The 20,875-nt window shown below is 49.7% G+C and overlaps 2 protein-coding genes across 11 annotated transcripts; one reads left to right on the top strand and one right to left on the bottom strand.

The window, feature by feature from the left end:
* Positions 1 to 26: 26 nt before the first annotated feature.
* CIAPIN1 (cytokine induced apoptosis inhibitor 1) lies at positions 27 to 12,667 on the top strand (the record flags this gene model as incomplete). Of its 10 annotated transcripts, none has more annotated exons than XM_081120083.1 (10): positions 27 to 123; positions 3,534 to 3,592; positions 3,788 to 3,962; positions 4,467 to 4,619; positions 6,022 to 6,098; positions 7,633 to 7,801; positions 9,052 to 9,125; positions 9,968 to 10,083; positions 11,026 to 11,107; positions 11,621 to 12,667. In XM_081120083.1, 10 exons carry the CDS (start codon positions 27 to 29, stop codon positions 11,729 to 11,731), a joined length of 1,113 nt encoding a protein of 370 aa, XP_080976209.1. In that variant the 3' UTR covers positions 11,732 to 12,667. The 10 variants fall into 10 exon arrangements, with proteins under 10 accessions (XP_080976209.1, XP_080976215.1, XP_080976207.1 ...); XM_081120081.1 differs by having other exon boundaries at positions 96 to 123; positions 3,489 to 3,592; XM_081120085.1 differs by having other exon boundaries at positions 100 to 123; positions 3,494 to 3,592.
* Positions 12,668 to 16,931: 4,264 nt separating this feature from the next.
* Positions 16,932 to 19,649, bottom strand: CCL17 (C-C motif chemokine ligand 17). Its single transcript, XM_081117704.1, has 3 exons — positions 19,276 to 19,649; positions 17,712 to 17,829; positions 16,932 to 17,216 (listed from the first exon to the last, which is right to left on the bottom strand). The coding sequence occupies exons 1-3, from the start codon at positions 19,343 to 19,345 to the stop codon at positions 17,123 to 17,125; spliced, it is 282 nt and encodes a 93-aa protein (XP_080973830.1). The 5' UTR covers positions 19,346 to 19,649; the 3' UTR covers positions 16,932 to 17,122.
* Between the last annotated feature and the right edge of the window lie 1,226 nt (positions 19,650 to 20,875).

Here is a 20,875-nt window from a genome sequence, read left to right as displayed (position 1 = left end):
GCAACGTGACGTTCAGCACCGCGAGCATGGCGCAGCCACTTCCGCCCTCACGCACCGCGGGACCCTCCTCCTCTCGCGAGAGGCGCGTGCGCGGAGAAGCGCGGAGCGAGTCCTGGGTACCAGGTAAGTGCCGTCTGGGTGATCGGAGAGCTCGGCTTCCCCCAACGGTTTCCTCCCGGCCCACCCTCGTCCCCGGATCCTCCCATTTTCTAGCCCCAGTCCCGTCCCTTGGTAGGGACCTAGGCTTGGTCACCTCTCTGAGGACCTCGGCGGGCTTTTGCTCAGAGAAGCTGGTGTGAGGGGCCGGACGGTTTCGTCGGCCGCGGGCTCCTGGCGCTGTGGCCGCTCGTCCTTCCTGGGCTGCCTCGTCTCCTGCGCCGCCGCCCCGGCCTGAGGCCCCGGGGACAGCGAGGTCAGGAGGAAGGACCCCGAGCTGCGGTCCGGGAGACCCGCGTCTGACACCCACTGCTGCCTGGAGCCGGTTGTAGTGACCTTGGGCCTCAGTCCCTCTTCTCAAACTGAAGACGTTTCGGTAGTTGGGGGAAACTCCGGGTTAACTTTGAGCCAGTGATTTTCCTGAACCTCCAAGGTGTTGTTGAGTCGGTATAATCAAGTATTTCCCAAACTTGCCAGATCGGAAGAATCACATAGGATGCTGGTTAATAGGTCGGATACCCAGCTCTTTCTCCTGGAGGGTTGATTCATTGCATTTGGATATAGTCCAGCGTCTTTTTTTAACAAATGCCCGGAGGTGATTTGTAGGATCTGCAAACTTGGAAAAGGCTGGTAGCATTGGTAAGGTAAATGGTTTGCACCTCTCCTCCCCAGCCTGAGGGTAAATAGCTTAAATCACCCTACTCAGGGAGACCGATAGCAGAAATCCAATTAGTGCCATTTGCCAACCACACCAAGGACAGACAAATTAAGAGGATAAACCTCATTTTGGTATATCGGCATAAACCTTATGAATATTCTATTGATGGGCCCCAAGACCTCCCCTAAACATCCAGGCTTCAAAAGCCCTGAAAATGAATGTCCCAGTGCGCTTTTCCTCCGGGGAGCACGCCCATGCCATTCCCGTCCCCCTCACCTTCCCCCACAGGCATGTGTCCCCCAACCTCTAAGGGACCCCATGAGACTTGCAACCAGGGGAGCAATGGGCAGCAGCAGCTCATCCTGGGCTAACTCCCCCAAACCTGTCTCCAAGGCCCTCTTTCCCCCCTTTCCTTTTGACTTCCCAGTGAGCCAAAGCAGCCCAGCCTAGGCACTCCCGTTGCTTCTTCCATGCCCTTTCTTATTTCAATGTCCTAAATATATTTTTGCTGCGGTCAATAAATTCTTTCTACGCTTTGTCTCTTGATTGAAATCTTTTCCTCAAGAAGACAAGAACCCAGGTCTCCTTGTCTCACCGGTAACGGACCCTTCCTTGTCTTTGTGTCTGTTTTGCACACCCCTTACTAACCCTAGTCTTTTCAAATCATTTTGCTCTCCCCTGCATGAGTGTGGGGGAAGCCCTCCTAGGCCGAAACTCCCAAATGTTAAAATTTCATATTCGTATCTCTGGACTTCGATAAAGCACTGCTGATCTCTCCGTGAGTTGTTGGTTTTTTTCCTGAGTTCTGTCCACTTATTTTTAAATGATCCTTTTCTGTGGAAATTCTAGCACTTGGATATCTGTTCTGAAACCCTTAACTCTTGACGCACACCTAATTACTGTGACAGTCTTCCATTTCTTTTCCTTTGAGTTTCCTGTTTCCTTGCTGATCACCTTCTCTTCCTCCCTCCCCCTCTCAGGTGTGTGTGTACATGAGCTTCAGTCAGTTCATTTTAATTAAAATTTTCTGATGACTGTCAGGATTCTCAGATTTTTTATGCACCTGACTTAAAAGGATTTGCTTTTTGATTTGAACTGGTATCCAAACTTCAATCTTAGTTTTTTTCTTCTGGCCCCGTTTATCCTTAAGAGGAGACAAATGCCTCAAGGTTTGATGTTTACTGGGTTCTTTAAAAATAAACAAGTGCATCTCCAGAAGTTATTCTGAGACCTCTGCTGTCACTGCCTGTCAGTAACATTTTAGAAGATCCACGGACATGTGCGTGCAGCAGTTAAAGTTGGAGAGGTGCTTAACAAGTCCAGTGACGTGACAGTGACTTCTACTCCGCCTCTTTCTAGTTATGAAACTGGGCTCTGAGTCACACTTCTAAGTATGTTGACTTAAGTGCCAGACAGTTTTTCCTTATGTTTTTTTAAAAAGTCTGGTTGACAACAACACAGAACTCTGATGATGAAAGGCATCACACTTTGGCTTTTAGATATTTAAAAGAACATGCTGTCCCATTGTATTAGGAAAATGCTGACGGAAAGTGGTGGCTGTGTCTGTTTTTTGAGGGTTAATGTTTAATGAGTGTATTTTATGAGCACCCTCTTTCCATAGGAGATTAGTGTGAGGGGATATGGAACGGGAAGCATTTCATGTTCTTGAACTTGACTGACACAGTCCCACTGTAGTACTGTGTGAGATGTCATAAAGTGCAGCTCTTGTCCTGGGTAATTGCAACAATGAAAAAGGAGCATCACGTTTCTCCTGGCCATCGAGAAGTGGAGCCTCAGAGTTGTTCGAGAACATTATTTTATTGAGCTTTGTGTGCTAGGCTCTGCTGGGTGCTTTGCATATTTTCATCTCATTTCTTACAGCAGCATTAATATTTAAGAAAGAAAGGAGTAACTGAGTAGAGTGCTATCTCCTGACCCAATTTCAATGTGAGCACATTCTATACTCATCTGTGTATCAAGTGGAAGAGAAAGTTGATCCATGCAGGGAAATTTCCATAGGTTTAAAAGCACAGGCTTTACAGTCATGTGGACTTGGATTCAAAACCGAGCTCTTACTTTATCCACACAACACTTACTAGTTGTGTGACCTGGGCAAAGTCAATGGCCTTCGTTTCCTGGCTGTAAAATGGGAATAATTACTAGTTTAAGGTGGTTCTGAGGTTCAACTGAGATAATACATGTAAAGTGTTTGAACAGTCTGGCTAGTAATAAATGTTAAAGACATGGCAGATACTGTTGATCACTGATACATTGATCATATTTTGATGGAAGGGAAAATATTCAGTTTGCTAAATTTAAAACTTGTCTCTCTCTTTTTGTTTTGTTTTTGTTTTGTTAATCCTCACCCAAGGATGTTTTTTCATTGCTTTCTAAAGAGAGTGAAAGGGAGGGGGAAGGGGGGAGAAAGAGAGAAACATTATTTGGTTGCCTCCCACAGGTGCCCTGACCAGGGCTGGGGATCAAACCTGCGACCCCTCCATGTGTGGGCCAGTGCTCTAACCAGTGAGCCACACAAGCCAGGGCTAACTTGTCTCTTTTTTAAAAGAACAAACATTAAGCTTGTGGTTGGGTTCTCTCTGCCAGTTTATTTGCCTTCTTGCTGAGTCATACTTCTGCCTAATTAATGTCCTGTGTGTTTTATATTCTGGTCAAGCCCAGTTGTCTCATATCAAAGAGGAAATAATCTTTCTGCCTTCAGGCTCCTTACTTGGTTGCCAAGTCAGGATTCTCACAGAGGAAGCCACCTGTCTTGTTTGGGTATGTTGGGATTATGAAACCTTGGGGAAATGGGTTCATTTATTCAGACTCTCGTGTTGACAGGAAGATGTTCTAATGTCAGCATTCCCAGTAGAATTAGCTTGTGATTCTAATCATAGTCAGTGGTGCCTTGTGGGTGACATTGTGCTTTGGTCTCTGCTCAGTCTTGACTTTCCTTTGGCCTGTGGTTTTTAGGACCGCAGCACTGCAGGAATGGCAGACTTTGGGATCTCAGCTGGCCAGTTTGTGGCTGTAGTCTGGGATAAGTCTTCCCCGGTGGAGGCTCTGAAAGACCTGGTGGATAAGCTTCAGGCATTAACTGGCAGTGAGGGCCGAGTGTCTGTGGAAAACATCAACCAGCTGTTGCAATGTAAGTACCTACCCAGGTTGTCTTTACAGGGCGGGGGTGGGGGAGATGGGTCGGTTTCTATGGGAGTGCTGCATTTCTTTTGTTCCTTGATAACTGAGTTTTTGTTTTGGGTGGCACGTGATAGTAGGGGCTGGTCACCCTGTTGTTTTTCAGTTGAGATATAGTGGACCCAGGAGTGTAGTTGATGATTTGTATAAGCATGTTCTTGTTTCTTATTAGATACCCCACTATTTTTTTTAAAAAAAGCTTTTCATCCAGCTTCCTTTTTTACTTCTTCCCGAGTGTATGAAGGATATGAAATTGGTGAGACTGAGGGAGAGCAGGGCAGTAGCGCCCTTGACCCTCCTCTAGTAACAGTGGTCTAATAGCATTTGCTGAACAGGTGGGTGTGCATCCTACAGGGCCAGGCTGTAGCCTTGGTGGGGGCTTGGGAGGGCTTGGGAGGGCTTGGGAGATTGCTTCTGGGTTCCAGGTGATTGCTGATAGAGTCTTCCTTCTTTTCAGCTGCCCACAAAGAATCTAGCTTTGACATTGTTTTATCGGGTGTAATTCCTGGAAGCACCACTCTGCACAGTGCTGATATTCTGGCTGAGATGGCCCGGATCCTTCGGCCTGGTGGATGTCTTTTTCTGAAAGAGCCAGTAGAGACAGCTGTAGGTAAGGATATCTTCATTTGAAAGACTAGGCTTTAACAGGGTTGAATCTTAAGCTGTGGTTGCTGCATCTGTGAGCAGGAGATATCATTTAGAGATCAATATTCCTACAGCCAAACCTTCTCCTTAGAGATAAATTATTGTAAAAATCTAAAGCAACACATCTGAAGAAATTGTGATCTTTGATCCATTGGGTAGTAAAATAGAAGGAAACTGCCTATCTGAAAACGACTGGGTCCTTTAACAGATGAACAGTTAGCCTTTGCTATGTCTATACCATGGAAAACTTTGCAACAGTAAAAAGGGACAAACTTCATATGCGCAGCAACTTGGATGGATCTCAAGGGAATTAATGCTGAGTGAAAAAGCCAGTCTCAAAAGGTCATGTGCTGTCTGATTTTGTTCATACAATTTTCCTGAAATAACAAAGTTACAGATGATGGACAAGTTGGTGCTTGACAGGGGAGGCGCTATATGAGACTGTAAAGGGGTAATATGAGGGTTCCTTGTGGTCACGGAACATTCTGTATCTTGATTGTGGTAGTGGTTACACTAATCTGTACGTGTGCTAAGATTGCATAGAAACACACACACAGAAGTGCATGTAAACATGGTGAAATCTGGATAAGCTCTGCGGACTGTCAATGTCAGTTTCCTGGTCCTCAGATTGTACTAGTATTGTGTGAGATGTTACCATGGGGGAAGCGAAGTGAAGGATCCTGAACTTTTTAAACTTCCTGTGCATCCATAGTTATAGCTGAAAAATAGTGACTGGAAATCTGGAAGTGATGTAATTATTGATTCACAGGAAACTAATGATAGAATTACGAGAAATAAAAACCTGTCTTTTTTGTTTAAGTGGTAAAGTGTCAAAGAGTTATTCAATTCTGAATTTTAGCATTTTTTTAACTAGACTTTCCATCAAAATGAATGTGATGACTTATTTCATCAAATAAGATAATAAAAATGAAAGTATTTTGAAATGTATAAAGGCATTTGTGTGGAAATAAAAGCTTGTGATGTGAATAGCAGATATCAGTGTTCTTTGCAGGGAATGTCAGCACAGTGACTTTTGTCAGAACTACAAAGAGAAAATACAGTACTTGTTACTTTAGCATTTCTAAGCCTCTTTCTCAATCATTATCTAACAAGCCCAGGAAGGTTAGGTGTTTCCAAGAAGCAGAGAGCACTAAGAAACAATAGTAAGGGAATCATTATATAAAACTTAAGAGCATTGGTAAGAGAATTTTGAATAACCAAGTCAAGTTAAAATATCACTAAAGTATATATACATTAAACAGAACAGATTATTGTTTTAATGCTTGCTGACCTACCTAGGATAGAGCCTTTATTGTTTTTTCTTCTGTGACCTATAAAGCTATTGATTGGGGTTTTCCTCTTGGCAGTTAACAATAGCAAAGTGAAGTCGGCATCTAAGCTGTGCTCGGCCCTGACTCTTTCTGGTCTTGTGGAAGTAAAAGAGGTATGTTTGTAGACAACCTTCTTTGCTAGAAACTTAAACCTTGGGTCCCTAAACTTAGTACGTACCTCTTTGTCAGATGATACAAAGAGAATCAGAGAAACAACAGCCCCGAAGATGAGGTAATCAGTTCACTTAGACTAGGAAATAAGTTGAGAAGTGCTTCACATGTGAGATACATGATGCCTCTGGGATAAACCTCTGGGATAAATCTCCTTTGAGGAGGTTCGGCTGGGGCCCATGTCTGGTCTCAGTTCAATAGAAATATTGAATTGTTTAATTAAATAGAGGTGTTTATATTTCTACACTCTTCTCTGATGTTGAAAGTTTCTTGTGTGAGAAGTAAGTGTAATATTGTGAGAGCCATTATACCACTGATTTGCTACATGACTGGACGCCTTAATTTACTCATGCCCACCTTTTATTTTTATTTTTAGTTTAAGGTTTTCTGTTTTTTTATTCTAAAATAAGGGATGCTTATAAAAATTTAATTAATACTGCCCGGCTGGGTGTGGCTCAGCGGTTGAGCATTGACCTAGGACCCAGGCGATCGGGGTTCGATTCCTGGTCAGGGCACATGCCCGGGTTGTGGGCTAGGCAGCCGATCAATGACTCTCTCATCATTGATGTTTCTATCTCTCTCTCTCCCCCTCCTTTCCTCTCTCTGAAATCAATAAAGATATGTTTTAAAAAAAAATTTTAATACTGAAGAATATTGAATATAAAGTGACATCCCAGCCCTTGCTCACACTTTCCACCCCCAAGGGAGCCACCAATACATTTTTTTGTAGGGCTCTTCAAGCCTTTTTGTATGTATTTGCAAGTATACACACATGCGTATGTCAGTAAGGTCATATGTACATATTGTTCGGTCACTAGCTTTTTGGACATTTATCCATCTCAGGGTGTCAGCCCTGTTCTGATTAATGATGTAACACTACTCAGTGCTACAGATGGGCTATGGTTTATTTAACTGTTCTGTGTTGTTAGATACAGAGATTATTATTTTAATGACACAGCACCCCAGCTGTTTTTCTACTTTTACTGTCTGCTGCTACTTCCCAAGGGACAAAGAAAGCATTTCCCTCTCCCTGTTGCTCTGTTCCTTTTAGGATATAAATGTTACTGTTCTGCTGATGGGCCTGCTTCCCTGCCACAGGCTTGTCCTATTCAGCAGGACCACGCAGACGTGGTCCTCATCTTTATAACAATCACCGCAGCCCCCGCAGTGACTTGCACAGTGCCTTATATTTAGTAGGCAGATATTTAATAAATGTTTTCAAACTTTCCAAAGGGTAGGCTCAAAGTAAAAATGTAGACGAAAGTTATAACCTAGGGTTCTGACCAGTGAGAAGCTGATGTTAGGCATAAGGTGATGTCTGGGACCTCCTGCTATTAGCCTGTGTGTAATAACATCCCGCCATTCTGTGCACCACTTAAGACACAGGCCTGAGTATTTGATGCCTATATAGGTGGGCATAGAATATCATTTTGTAGAAGGAGTGTGGCCTAATCCTTTTGATGTCTTGAATTCTAGCTGCAGCGGGAGTCCTTGAGCCCTGAGGAGATACAGTCTGTCCAGGAACATCTGGGTTACCATAGTGACAGCTTGCTCTCTGTGCAAATCACAGGCAAAAAACCCAACTTTGAAGTGGGTTCTTCTAGTCAACTTAAGCTTTCTACTGCCAAGAAGTCTGCTCCTTTGGGTAAGACTGGATGTTCTGTCTAAATAAGCCTGGAAGGATGCCTTAGAAACTGAACCAGAGATCTGGATGAGGTGATGATGGAAGGATGCTTACTGTACTTTTGTCCTGGGCATTTTCAGATCCCAAACTGAAATAACACATAGTTATTATCTAGTTCAGCCCTTCTGCACTAGAGGGCACTGAGGTTTCCAGGCCACAGAATTTTGACATTTAGCCTCAGAAGACCTGGTGATGGTGGTCATGGTAGATAAGAGTGCCCTGCCCCTCTTCCCATATGCCCTCTACCTTTGTGCCAGTAAAGTCAGCTTTTGTTTTTTAATTCCTGAGTTGAGAAAATTGTCCCAGCTGTGAGGTGTGCAAAGATGTATTGGTGTATTCACATTACTCTGTTTTGACTGTCCAGCCTACATCTTCAAGAAATCCTTTGGAATCCCAACCTTTGGGTTCATAGTTCAGAATGGTGGGAACAGCTCAGATGGGCAGTTTGCCCCTTGGAAGGTCTGAGCAAGCAGTTGTAACAGTGATCATGAGGGGGTGCTCTTATCCCCAGGCCCACTTGAGGACAGGCCCCACACAGAATCCAGATCTCAGCCCTTTCCGGCCCTTCCTTGAGATCTGGCCTATAGAGAAGCTCAGGAGGTATGAGGTTTGTGTCTGACATCAATATGTGTCACACTGCTAGGATCAGTTCCAGAGCTTAGTTTCTTTATGTAACAAGTTTATGTGAGGCTAAAACTGTGCTGTTCATTATGGTTTTTGACACACTCATTTAATTTTCAGTCACCCGCAGTAGGTGCAGGGAGTACCATTAGCCCCATGCTCTGGGGGTGGAAACTAAGATGAGGAGAAAGCAATACGGAGTGGAAGTGAAAGCATCGGACAGAACCACATTTGTGACTTTGTGTAACTGGCCTGAATATCTAAACCTGTTTCCATACCTATAAAATTAGGATGACAGACACTTACCTCCTAAGGTTGTTAGCAGGATTTAATTAGATGATGTCTGTAAAATGCTTCATGTAGTGTCTGGTACAAAGCTAGTGCTTAACAAATGATGACTTCTATGACTGTCAGTGACTGGGCCAAGGTCATGCCTTTTGTCAGTGGTAGAGCTGGGCCTCAGACTCAGGTCTTTCAACTCTCAGTCCAGTCTGTTCTCTACACAGTCTTCATAGAAAGCACTTATGTTTGCTTGTAGTTTGTTTAAGGCTTCTTTGCAGAACTCTTTTTCTTTTATTGGTTGGACTTAGTGAAGCCTGCTGTGGACCCTGCAGCTGCCAAACTGTGGACCCTCTCAGCCAATGACATGGAGGATGAGAGCATGGTGAGTCAGCGCCACGGGCACCTGATTGCCTTCCTTTACGCCCCACTCTGGGAATGAGCGCTTGCAGTTGGGAGTGGCCTTTCTGGACCAGTAGGTGTGAAAGTATTTAAAGCCCAGCACTGTGGCTCTGCTGTCACCGGCATTTCTGAATTAGAAGGAACCTCCCCATTAGTGGCCTTTTAAATTTCTTTCCAGCATCTCTTTCACCACAGATTTTCTCATTCTTACTTCCTGTGACTTATTAAAGACTCTCATGGGCATGTGCCAACCTGGAAAGAGTTGGTCAGCTGAAATATTTTTATTGGCTCCTTTGGATGAGTCATTGACACTCACTGTCTTAAAAACAGTACTTCTCCAGCTCTGACCCATGCTGCTGTAATAAAGTTCTTCATTTCTGCAACTATCAGAGTTATAGTGGCAACCAAAATGGGTTATGGTTTGTGCCCTCATAGAACTTACAGATTGTCCACACATTTATCAAAGAATCACACAATCTATGTATCCTTAATGGCCCTTTTCTCTGGAATTATAGAGAAAATATCTTATTCCCCTTTTCAGCCCTTTTATATGTACAACATTTCTCTTTGTTCTTCCTGCTCCCCTCCCCAAATGCACATAATACATTTGTTGTAAGCCAGTTCCCGGCCCCTCACCGCCTAGTGCGTCTTCCTTGCATGTTAGCCCGCTGTGGCGGTCAGCTCGAATGTGAGGGTCAACCAGGAGGGTGGCGGGTGCCTTCTTTATACAGATGGTGTAGATCTGCTCCCTCCGCCTGTGACCACCTCAGCTTCTCGTTAGCAAAGACCGTGACTGTGTCACTAACTGCTCCGAACACTCCCCAGGATCTCATCGACTCAGATGAGCTACTGGATCCTGAAGATTTGAAGAAGCCGGACCCGGCTTCCCTGCGGGCTCCTGCATGCGGAGAAGGGAAGAAGAGGAAGGCCTGCAAGAACTGGTGAGCGCTCTGCCGCGCGCAGCGGGGCCGCCGTGCTGCCTGTCCCCAGGAGCCGCAGCGCTCTGCTGCAGCTGCAACATTCGTTTGACTGTGAAATGCGTCAGACACACAGGGGAGTATGTTCAGCAGGCACATCTTAAGGATTAAGAAAATGAGCCCAAGAACCGATCACCAGGTTAAGAATCAGAAACACTACTGGTGTGGCAGCAGCGCCTTGCACGCGTCCTCGGCTGCATCTTGCTCCACCTTCCCCACAGGGGCTACCATTCCAAGTTTGTATTAATCAGTCCCGGCTTTTTTGATAGTTTAACCACCTCCAAGTGACTCTCCAAACAATACATTATTTAGTTGTGAGAAACTGAATCATAAGCCCCAACCTGACTCGCGGAGAAAGAGCAATACTCCATGCCTACGAAGGCCCCCCAGGAAGGATGGGATTGACAGGGCCTTCTGGTCTGGCTTCCGTGGGAATCTCTAAGCAACTTCCGGGAAGTCAGTAGGAAGAGCCATGAGTGAGTTCTAGGAAACCAAGGATGTGCCACAGTTAGAGACCTGGCAGGGTTGTAGTGCGATGCAGGGACTGATGACCCGCAGAAATACGGTCCGAGGCAGTGGCCCCTCTTTGTATTCTGCTCTAAGCTCACCGCACCCCAAGCTGTCCCCACAGAGCAGATCAAAGCATAGAGTTTGGAGGAGAAAGTTGAGTAGTGGCTGCCCTTTGTAGATGGAGCATCTCCCTGCTGGGTTTCCCATTCCCCACCACTCTTACTGTCTCCCTAAACAGCCTCATGCATTTATCTTACCCGCCTGGCCCCGCAGGCGTTTGAGTCAAGACATCCTGATATAAAGAGAAAAGCCTTAGAGCACGTTTTGGCACTGCCCAGGATTTGGAGTTTCTGGGTGGTGGTCAGTCTCACTCATCAGCTACTGGTTTCCCCCCAGCACGTGTGGCCTTGCTGAAGAACTGGAAAAAGAAAAGTCCAGGGAACAGATGAGCTCCCAACCCAAGTCGGCTTGTGGAAATGTAAGTACCGTTACTCACTATTCCCCGAATCCTTAGCGGTGTTGGGCATCATCCTGAACTACACAGACTAGCTCAAGCTGTAAGGAATTTCCCGCCCCAGTATTTCAATAATAGGTGAATGTGAGGACATGTATGTAGGTGGTGATGGGGAAGCAAGGTTCTCTCTCAAAAGAGGGTTAGCATGCTTATGGCCAGACAGGGGGCTCTTGTTTCTTAATTTTATCCCTACTTTCTGGTGGACCTGAGGTTATTCTGCCGTTTGGCTGAGCTTGGCTGTGATTTGAACTGCTGAGAATATAGAGGTGCAGCCTCCTAAGGAGCTTCTCTAGACCATTGTTTTCATGGAGCCGGAGGTCTTAAAAACTCTTAGTGTTTGGGTCCCCATTGGACCTACAGATACACCCAGCCATTTCCTTCAGGCCACTGTGGCCATATTATGAAGGTAGAGATCGCATTCTTCTGGCCCCATCCCTGGGATAAGCTTCCCGGTATGATTATCTCTTCTCTCAACAGTGCTACCTGGGCGATGCTTTCCGCTGTGCCAGCTGCCCCTACCTCGGGATGCCAGCCTTCAAACCTGGGGAGCAGGTGCTCCTGAGCAACAGCAATCTCAACGATGCCTAGGAGGGACCCCGCCCAGGACACATCCGCTCCTCCGCCAACTCCTGTCCCTCAGATCCCATCTCTGCATTTGCTCACTGTTGGAAACCCATTTGCAGGGAGGGTGCTTAGTAGGCAGACTGAAACTGGCTGTGGGGTGCAGGGGTGTGTAAAGCTGCTGTGGATCAAAAGACCAAGGTGTCATGGGGCCTGGTTACTCTGGGTGGGGCCGGTTTCTTCACCTAGTGTTAGGGAAACGGGATGTGTCCTGAAGAAATTCCTCTCCTGGTGTCAACATGCTGACCATACACTCCTGGCCCAGACTCCCTGAGTATTAAACTCTGTGACAGAGAGCCCTGCCCCCACTCTACGCTCAGCAAGTGCCACTACTTGTCTTCCAGAGTTGGTGTTTTACTCAACATGCTGTTCCTGGTGACATGTGTCAAGCATCTTGTGACCTCAGGACACCAAAGGAGTCCCTCGTGGATTGCTGTGATCATTGAGTCCCTCTCCCCTCCTACCCCCACTTGTGTTAGTGCATCGCACCTGTGTTTTGTTCACCTGCCGTTACTATTAAACTTGTACCTCCACGTACCTGTTGTGAAGAGGGGTATGTGTGTGTGTGATGTCTGACAGCCGTCCAAGCTCAGCTCAGACTACAGAACTTTCTGTTTTGGGGAGACCTACTATCACACATAGATGGGGCTGGCCCTACACTTAGGGACCGGGGCCTCTCTCCACCTCCTTTAGAAGAGTCCAAGCTGATGAGAATTTAGAGGAAGCAGGACAGGAATCTGAGCCCACAGTAAATCTCTGAGCAGGAGACCCTGTGTTCCTGTTACCCACCCTCACAGACTTGGAGAGGGTCTTGCCAGATAGTTGGGGAGATGGTGTGGGTTTAAGAGACCTGGGTTTTTATATCTTACCAATAAAAGTGATCTTTGGTATTAGTCCTTGAAATTTGACTCTATGTTTGCTTTTGCTTCCCTGGTCCCTGCTGGTGGATTTCACTTACGGGCATGGCCAAATTCTAGTTTTGACCCCGAAGACCCTGTGGTCAGCAGAGTTCGAAGACGACCCCCAGTGCCCCACGCCCTGGCGGATGCCCTGCCCTTGAGTTTGAGCAGGACCTGCGAGCATGATGGGGCCTCACTGCTGCAGTTGGGTTATATTATGTGGCAAAAATGGGATTTTGCAGATGTGGAGTCCCTAAGGGACCTTCAGGGAAAAGGGAGATGATCCGGAGCAGGCCTAGCCTAAGTGTCCATCCTTGAGAAGAAACGGAGCACTGAGGGTTTCTCTTGCTGGTTGTCGTGTTGTGAGAGGTCCCAGGCCAGGAACTGGGAGCCGAGAGCAGACCTCAGTGACCATGGGGGAGGAAAGGGGCCCTCAGCCCTACACCCGAGAGAACAGAAATGACTGAACAAGCTCAAGGGGACCCAAGTTCCAGGTGAGAGTGCAGGCCATCCTCATTGCCTGGACTCCTGGCACTCAGAACCTGAGAGGACAAACGTCTGGTTTTCATCCGCTAGATTGTGGTGACTTGTTAGGCAGTGATAGGAAACTCTTACAGCCCCAGACTAGGTTTGATGTTAACCTACTTATGGAGCTGCCAGGCCTCTTGAGTTGCTCCTGCGCACTTGCCACCACGGTGAAGGGCAAAAATCTCTACCTGCAGGTCGTGGGCAGGCACTCCTGAGCCAATGACCTTGCCGGGATGCGTTTGGCAGAGCCCTGGGCAGGTGCCACACACCCTCGCTGACCTGATTCTCATTCTGGCTCCCTGCCTGTGCTGGCACAAAGGGCGACACTACCTCCTGTCTGCTACACTTGGCACAGGTAGTGGTGGGAGGGGACTGCCAGTCCTCATACCTTGTGACCTTAGAAGACAGTTCTGAGGGGAGGTTTTAGAGCCAAACAGGCTCAGATACCTCTCAGATATTATGTTTGAGGACCCAATGAGACACACTAACCTGCTGCCACCAATCACCTGAGGACCTTCAAAGGTACAGGTGCCGACATCCTTGGAAGTTCTGAGTCGGTGGGTCTGAGGTGGAGCTGGGGAATCTTAATTTCTTTGTAAACTCTCTAATGTCTTTTGCTTAGAACCTGCAGCACACAGTCAGGGCTTCCCCCTCTCCCTGAAATCGCTCCAAGGCAGTAAGCGGAGTGGGCAGCAGGGCAGATCACACTGTCCCTAAGGTTAGGCCACAGGGAAACGGAACCACGAGGTAGCTCGAAGGGACCGAAAGCAAGGGGGGGGGGGCTTTGGAGCTGGAGTGTGGGAGTGAGAGGAGGAGACGGGAGGCCTTACCTGCTCCAGGCTGAGAAGCCTCCTTGCTTTGCAAAATCAAACCCCTCGCGCCACTGGAACGGGTCCCCAGTGTGCTGGCGGACAGTGGGGCTGGACGAAGGGTCCCACAGGAAGCCTGGCGGGCAGGAAGCGCTCTGGTTGTTGGGCAGAAGCAGGGCTTTGCTTTCTGATGATCTTCCAGCTAGCGGCAATTGGGTGGGGGGAGGGGAAAGCTACACCGGGAGCCATTCCCAGGTATTGGCAAAGATAGGGCCAGGTGGGGACTCTCCCACACCGTCGGGGGATGGGTTTGGGCAGTTACACCCCATAGTGTCAACTTCAGCACTGGCTGTATATTAGTCACCTGAGTAGCTTCTGAAAAACAACATGAAAAAGCCTACACCTGGGACCCCCTCCCCTCCAAAGGCCAGCCAAGTGCATCTTTTGCAATGGAGCCGAGGGTGTCAGCATTTCGCAAAGCTTTCCCGGGTAATTTTGGAGCGCATCCAAGGTTGAGAACCGCTGCCCTGGACAAATTCTCTTACACGCGCACCAGAAGGCAAGTGGAAGACTGCTCACAGCAGCACGATTTGGAATAGCAAGAACCTGGCACTGGTCCACGTGGCCCTCAACAAGAGGACGGATGAATGAGCTGCCCGCACTCACGTGGTGAACGGTGATGAGCCACAGCTGCGCACACCCACGTGGACGAATCTCGCAGAACGTGGAGCCGCAGGAGCGAGTCACAGAAGCGTGCGCGTAGGAAGTCTGTCACCTTGGACATAAAGTCCAAAAGTTTAAAAACATGTAAGATGTATCGGTACATTGCTAGGGATTACACTACATATATATACATGTTCACGCCTATGTATATACACACGTGTGACGGACCAAAGGAAATCTAGGGACACGATAAACACAAAATTCAGGGACATTTCTGTCTCCGGAGATTGATGAGAGGATGGCAACAGGGACTTTAGAGCGGCAGGAAGTTTCCGTTCATTAAGGTCTGTGGTGGGCCTGTATGTGCTTGTGTGTGTATACGGATGTTTATCTTATTATTGGCTTGTACTTCCTACACGTGCATTAGGTATTTTGTGTTTATAAGACATTGCATTTAAAAAACTAGGAAAACCCACATAAAACCCTGGGTCTTAAGGAAAATGCGCACTAGCCCCAAACAAAGCCCTGCACCTCCCCGACTGGAACCTGCAGGGGGGCACGGCGGCTCATCCCATCTCCCGCATCTCCCGCACCCCAACCCCCCCCCCCCACACACACACACGCAGTCCTCGCAGCAGCTCTGCTCATGGGAGTTACAGCACGGGCCTCCGAGGACCATCTCACTGGGATGGAAAGGTTTTGCTTCTTTTAAGACAATTTCACAGTGCACTGGATTCAATGCACATTCTGAGTTTTTCCAGCTCTGGCCTACAGGGTGAAGAATCCTCGCTCTCCTTTGCTGGCTCCTTGTCTACCCCTCACCCCCAAATCCACAAGATCGTGCTTCCTCCATGATCATGCCCCGGCCCCATGGACCCAGACAACATTTTCCCACAGAGAACTCGGACTGATGAGCTCCCAAGACTCTGGGTCTGAGGCAGTTGTTTGAGGAATATTCCTCGAGATCAGGGCAGGGGAAGAGCCCACCTGTGGCCGGGAGACCCTGGGGTCACAGAGTAAGCCCGTTCATCACCATCATCAGCCTCATTCACTATTATCATTGTTTTATGCCCGAGACTGGAAAGAGAGCTAGTTCAGCCTGCAGTGAGATGATTGACCACAAGAAGGCAGCAAGAGGCAAAAGCTTTGCCTGAAAAAACAATGCAGGTCACAAAATCCTAGGAAGACCACCAAGTTCCTCTGCCCCCAGACGCATCCTAGAGAGAGAAGCTACATGTCCACGGGCAGTCAGGAGAGTGAGACAGAACTAGAATCTGAAGATCCCCCCTGTGCACGCGGGCTCCAGCCCCTGAGCTGGGCCTGGACAGAGGGGGCTAAGGGTGGGGGTTCATAACTTCCCTGTCCCCATCCTTCTGAGCTCACGGCTGTGGGGTCCCCAGGGTCCCTTAGCCTCCTGGAGGAGTCAGGACTGACAGACCCACACAGTAGTCAATGGGAGACTGGGGTGTTGCAAGGCGGGTTGTCCTACAGTCCCCAGCAGCTGGAGGAATCAGCAGGAGAGAGAATCGGGTGGGCGCTGTTGTGGGGGGCTGGCTCTGGCTGAGGCTGGAGGGGGGGGCAGCCTGACTGGAGCAGGAGATGAGGGCTGGGTACAGTGGGAGGTGACACTAGGGCACGGGCAAGGCTCAGACTGCAGACAGCTGGAAGCAGGCTCAGGACTTGGGCCGTGGGTGCTGGCCTGGAGTTTGAGCTGGGAGAGGGACCTGGGTCTTGCAAAGGTTCTGCAGTGAGATGTGGGCGAGATGGGGAGGGGGCTGCAGGAACCCCCAGGCCAGGGAGCTCCCCAGTACTCGGTAGAACCCTACAAGGAAGGGTGCTGGATGCATCCATGGAACTGGATCACACACTTAAGGGGAAGTGTGTGCTTAGCTCCTCACAGGGCAAGGGGTCACAGGTGAGCACAGAGGCTGGTCTGGGAGGAGACTGGGGGGCTTAGGGGGCAGACAAGAGACCTGAGAGAACCCAGATGACACTGCCCAGAACCCTACCTGCCCACACACCACAGAGAGGAGGGTCCAATGAACCTCTGGTCCACCCCTGCCCTGCCCTTCCCATGGACCCCGTCAGCCCCACCCCTGCCTGGGCCTCTCTCAACAGGGCCTCCCTCACCTGAGGGTGGCCTGCAGCAGCCATGTCCCCCTCTAAGCCTCAGTTCCCTTTCTGACCTGGGCAGGACAGGACCAGATGTCCCCCGAGTGCCCTTGCAGTGTGACATCTTGGGGCGGACAGAACACGCTGACCCACACTGAGAAAGAAAGACTTTAATCGGGGCCTTTTCATCCATGGTTCCAGTTCAGAAAAGGGGACAGGAATCCTCTCCATCGTTGTAGGGCCTCCACTGGAGCCAGGCAGCTGGGGATTGGGGCAGCAAACACTGAGGCCATGGGCAATTTCCAAATGGTCCAGGGACAAATCAGGACCGCTGGATGCGGAGGTCATTATGACCTAATGATGTTCAAGTATTTGACTGTCCTCTTCACCTTGGTGTCCTTGGGGTCCACACAGATATACTTGCCCTGGACGGTTACAAACCTAGAAGGGGAGAAAACCGTCAGGGGTGTCAGGGCGGAAGGCCCTGCAGAGCCCCAGGCAGCCTTGTCCTGCACCTGCCAGGACTTGCTGAAGTCACACTGCATCAATAGGGAAGCTGGGACATCAGGCTCTGTTCTCAGTGACTCTTGACTCTCCCAGAGAGCCAGGGCAGGAGGACCTTCTGCCCCCACCTCATTCTGCCCAGCCCACCAAGAGCAGGGGAGCTAGGGGTATGCAGGCCCAGGCCAGGGAAGTGACTACATCCGCTGTCACTGCCCGTGTGACATAGGGCTGTCCCATCTCTCTCAGGGCCTCAGTATTCCCATAAACCAATGCAGAAGCAGACCTCAAGGCCTGGGCCTTGGACATCGCAGTGTGGGGTACAGGAACAGGGCCAAGGTGGTGGGGGTGACAAAGGCCATGCTCTCCTCTCCTCTTTCCAGGGCCCTCTGCTCCCATGCTCAGCGCCCAGGGTCCGGGGTGGGGCAGACTTACACAATGGCGGCTCTGGAACACTCCTCTGAGGTCCTGTACCACCTCACCAGCTTTCTGATGGGGATGATCCCGTGGAAGTACTCCTGGCAGCACTCCCGGCCCACACCCGTCCCTCGAGCTGCAGAGGAAGAAACAGGAGCAGGTGTTTCCGTGCGTGTCTGCGGCTAAGCGAGGGTCTGTGCTGGGTCTGTGTATGTGTGGCTGTCTGTCTGTCTGTGTGTGCATATCTGTGTGTGTCTGTGTGGTAAAGGGGTGGGTCTGCGTTAGGGATGGGGTTGTGTGTGTCTGTGTGTTTTGAGGGGATCTGTGAGTATGTTTCTGCATGAGAAGTATGTGAGGAGCCTGAACATGTGCCTGTGTGTGTGTCACATGCACACGTCTGTGTGTGTGAGGTCTCTGTGTGGGCTGTAGGAGGCCCTGTGTGTGAATGTATGTATGTGTGTGTCTCTGTGTGAATGTGTTTGTATGTGCATGTATCTCTGTGTGAATGTATGTGTGTGTATATCTCAGTGTGAATGTATGTATGTATGTGCATGTATCCCTGTGCCTGGGAGGGTTTGTGTGTGTGTCCATGACTGTGCGTCTTCATGTGTCTCTGTGTATATATATCTGTGTGTGTCTGGGGAGTCGTGCAGGCTTGCCTGCATGTGTGTCTGTGTGTGCATCTGTATGTGTGTCTGCCCTGACTCCAGCCCTGACTCTGGGCCAGCCGAGCCTTTCCGGGCAGCAGCCCGCTCAGTCCTCCCAGCACACCTGGAGGCAGTTGCTACCACTGCCCCATTGTACAGGTGATAAAACGGAGGCCGGGGCTCGGCTTCCTCATCTCTGCGCAACGACAAATATCCAACACTTGCAAGAAGACAAGCTGGGGACGTGAGGCTTTCGCTACCACCACGCCGGCGCTAGCGTGCTTTCTAGGAAGGCCCGCTGCCCTCCGACCGGGGGGGGGGGGGGGGGGGGGGGGGGGGGGGGGGCTGTGCCCCGGTCTGCCTCACCCTCAGAGCTGAGCGGGCCCAGCGTGTCACGGAAGTGAGAGCGAAGGTGCCACCTGCTGTGCAGGTGGCCCGCCTGCCCCTGCCCCACAAAATAGGCCCGGAGGCCGCTGGGGCTGTGGGGCAGGCGGGCCCCGCCAGCTTTGGATCTGATTTCAGCCCTTCTTTCCCAATGGGATGCACAGATCTTTTTTCATATCCTCTGGGAACCGGTTCTCCTGCCTTTATGCTGATTCCCCCGTGATACGGGAGACCCATTCATCCGACACATGCTGACAGATGCTTTTAGAATTCCTTGCTTTTCGCTGTCAAAATGACCACAGTCACTGCCTCACAACCACTGGAGTGTGAGATGTGGGAGCACTGTGTCCTCACCAGGCCAGTCCCCAGGTGCTGGGCCCTCCCCCCTCCTCTTCATCGTTACCATCATCATCATTTTCCCCTGAACGCCTCCCTCAAAATCCCATTGCTGCCGACCTCTCATGTGGTTGTAGGAAAAAGTGAGGTGTGAATACACAACTGCGTGCGTTGCTGTGGTAGCCTCGGTGCCTACCCCTCTCCCCTGTTCTCACCTGCACGGGTGTCCTGCAGAGAAGCCCCCAGGAGGAGGGTGACCAGGAGCAGCATCTTCAAGGGGGTCATGGTGCCGGGAGTCCAGGAGAAGGTCTCTGCGGTGGGTCTGTCTGCTCGGGGGAGACAGGCTAAGAGGCAAGGGTGGAGGTGACCTATTTAACCTCCTCAGGGACCTTGCCCCGCCTCCCACCGCCTCTTCCTCCCATCTGTCCCAGGTCAGTGGAGTTCAAAGTGTCTGAGATGATTCAGTAGAAGCCCAGGCTTGGAATGTTTGTGGCTTTCCAGAGAATGGGCACTCAGCTGGGGACCGAGGTGTATGCATCGGGGGGTCACGACGATACTTCTTCTTTTGCAGAGATATTTCTTGGTTCCTCTATTAGAATAACAGAAAAAGCTTTATCTTAGACCGGCCCGTCCTGCTCCGAGCCTCCTTTGTGCACGGTGCCCTGGGAGGGGGACAGCCAGGCTGGGGCCAAGAGAGGCTGCTTAACCTGGGCCCGGAGGAGCTCCAGGTGCAGGAAGGCCGCCTCTCCTCGGGACCTCCGGCTGCAGGGCCATGCGGGCATCTCCCTGCGGGGAGGGCCGCAGCTCCATCTCATTCTGAGAAAGGCTAGGCTAGGCTGGGCCCACTTTGGTTGTGGGTCCTTCCCCATGTTCAAGTTCAGGGTCTTCTGCTGAGCCACAGAAGGCCAGAGTCTGACAGGTGTGTCTTTTTGTTTTTAATAATTATTTTTTGTTTTTTAAATATGTCTTCATTGACTTCAAAGAGAGGAAGAAAGAGGGAGAGAGAGAAACATCAATGATGAGAGAGTCATTGATCGGCTGCCTCCTGCATGCCCCCCACTGGGGATGGAGCCTGCAACCTGGGCAAATGCCCTGACCAGGAATCGAACCACAGTCTCCTGAATGCTCAACCGCTGAGCCACACCAGCCGGGCTGAATAATTTTTTTTTTTTAAATCCTCACTCAAGGATATTTTTTCCATTGCTTTTCAAGAGAGATACATCAGTGTGAGAGAGACACATCTATCGGTTGCCTCCTGCGCACCCAACCGGGGCTGGGGATTGAGCCTGCAACTGAGGTACATGCCCTTGACCAGACTCCAACCACTAGGAATCGAACCCAAGACCCATCCATCTGAGGATCGACGCTCTAACCACTGAACCAAACCAGCTAGGGCCAGAGCCTGACAGTTTTTAATCATCATTTAGTCCGTATTTGAATTTGTGTAGATTCGGAATCCACATTCCCCCAAACACAGCATCTCACTCCAGGCTGAAGCACAGAATGGGAGGACCTCTGAGCGATGATGCCGCTGGTTCCCAGCAGAGCCAAGTCTGCATTGGACGTGTGGTCAGGGTCCAGGCCCTGAGCAGACTTCCCATGAACCCGTGGGCCACAGCGTCACTGCATCGGCTCAGTCCGCTGGTCACCAGAGAGAATGGCCACTCATCTGCTTAGGGCTCCCCGGGCCAGATGTTGAAAGCCCCTTAATTAGGTGAGAGTCCCTCCCACCTCTGGGTGGGCAGCATCTCAGCAGGGCAACTCTGGACTTCGATTCTGATCCATGGGGTCTAGGCCTGGCTCCTCCACCTGTCC

This window comes from Miniopterus schreibersii (assembly GCF_964146895.1).
Source record: "Miniopterus schreibersii genome assembly, chromosome: 18".
NCBI classification, from domain to species: Eukaryota; Metazoa; Chordata; class Mammalia; order Chiroptera; family Miniopteridae; genus Miniopterus; species Miniopterus schreibersii.
Note: the sequence above shows the minus strand (reverse complement) of the source record. Positions and strands in the feature narration are given on the sequence as shown.

Coding starts and splice junctions, on each gene's coding strand:
- CCL17 (XM_081117704.1), bottom strand. CDS start 19,345: ATGACCCCCTTGAAGATGCTGCTCCTGGTCACCCTCCTCCTGGGGGCT. Junction 17,830..19,275: donor TCTGCAGGACACCCGTGCAG/GTGAGAACAGGG, acceptor CTTCCTCTGCAG/CTCGAGGGACGGGTGTGGGC. Junction 17,217..17,711: donor TGTTCCAGAGCCGCCATTGT/GTAAGTCTGCCC, acceptor CTCCCCTTCTAG/GTTTGTAACCGTCCAGGGCA.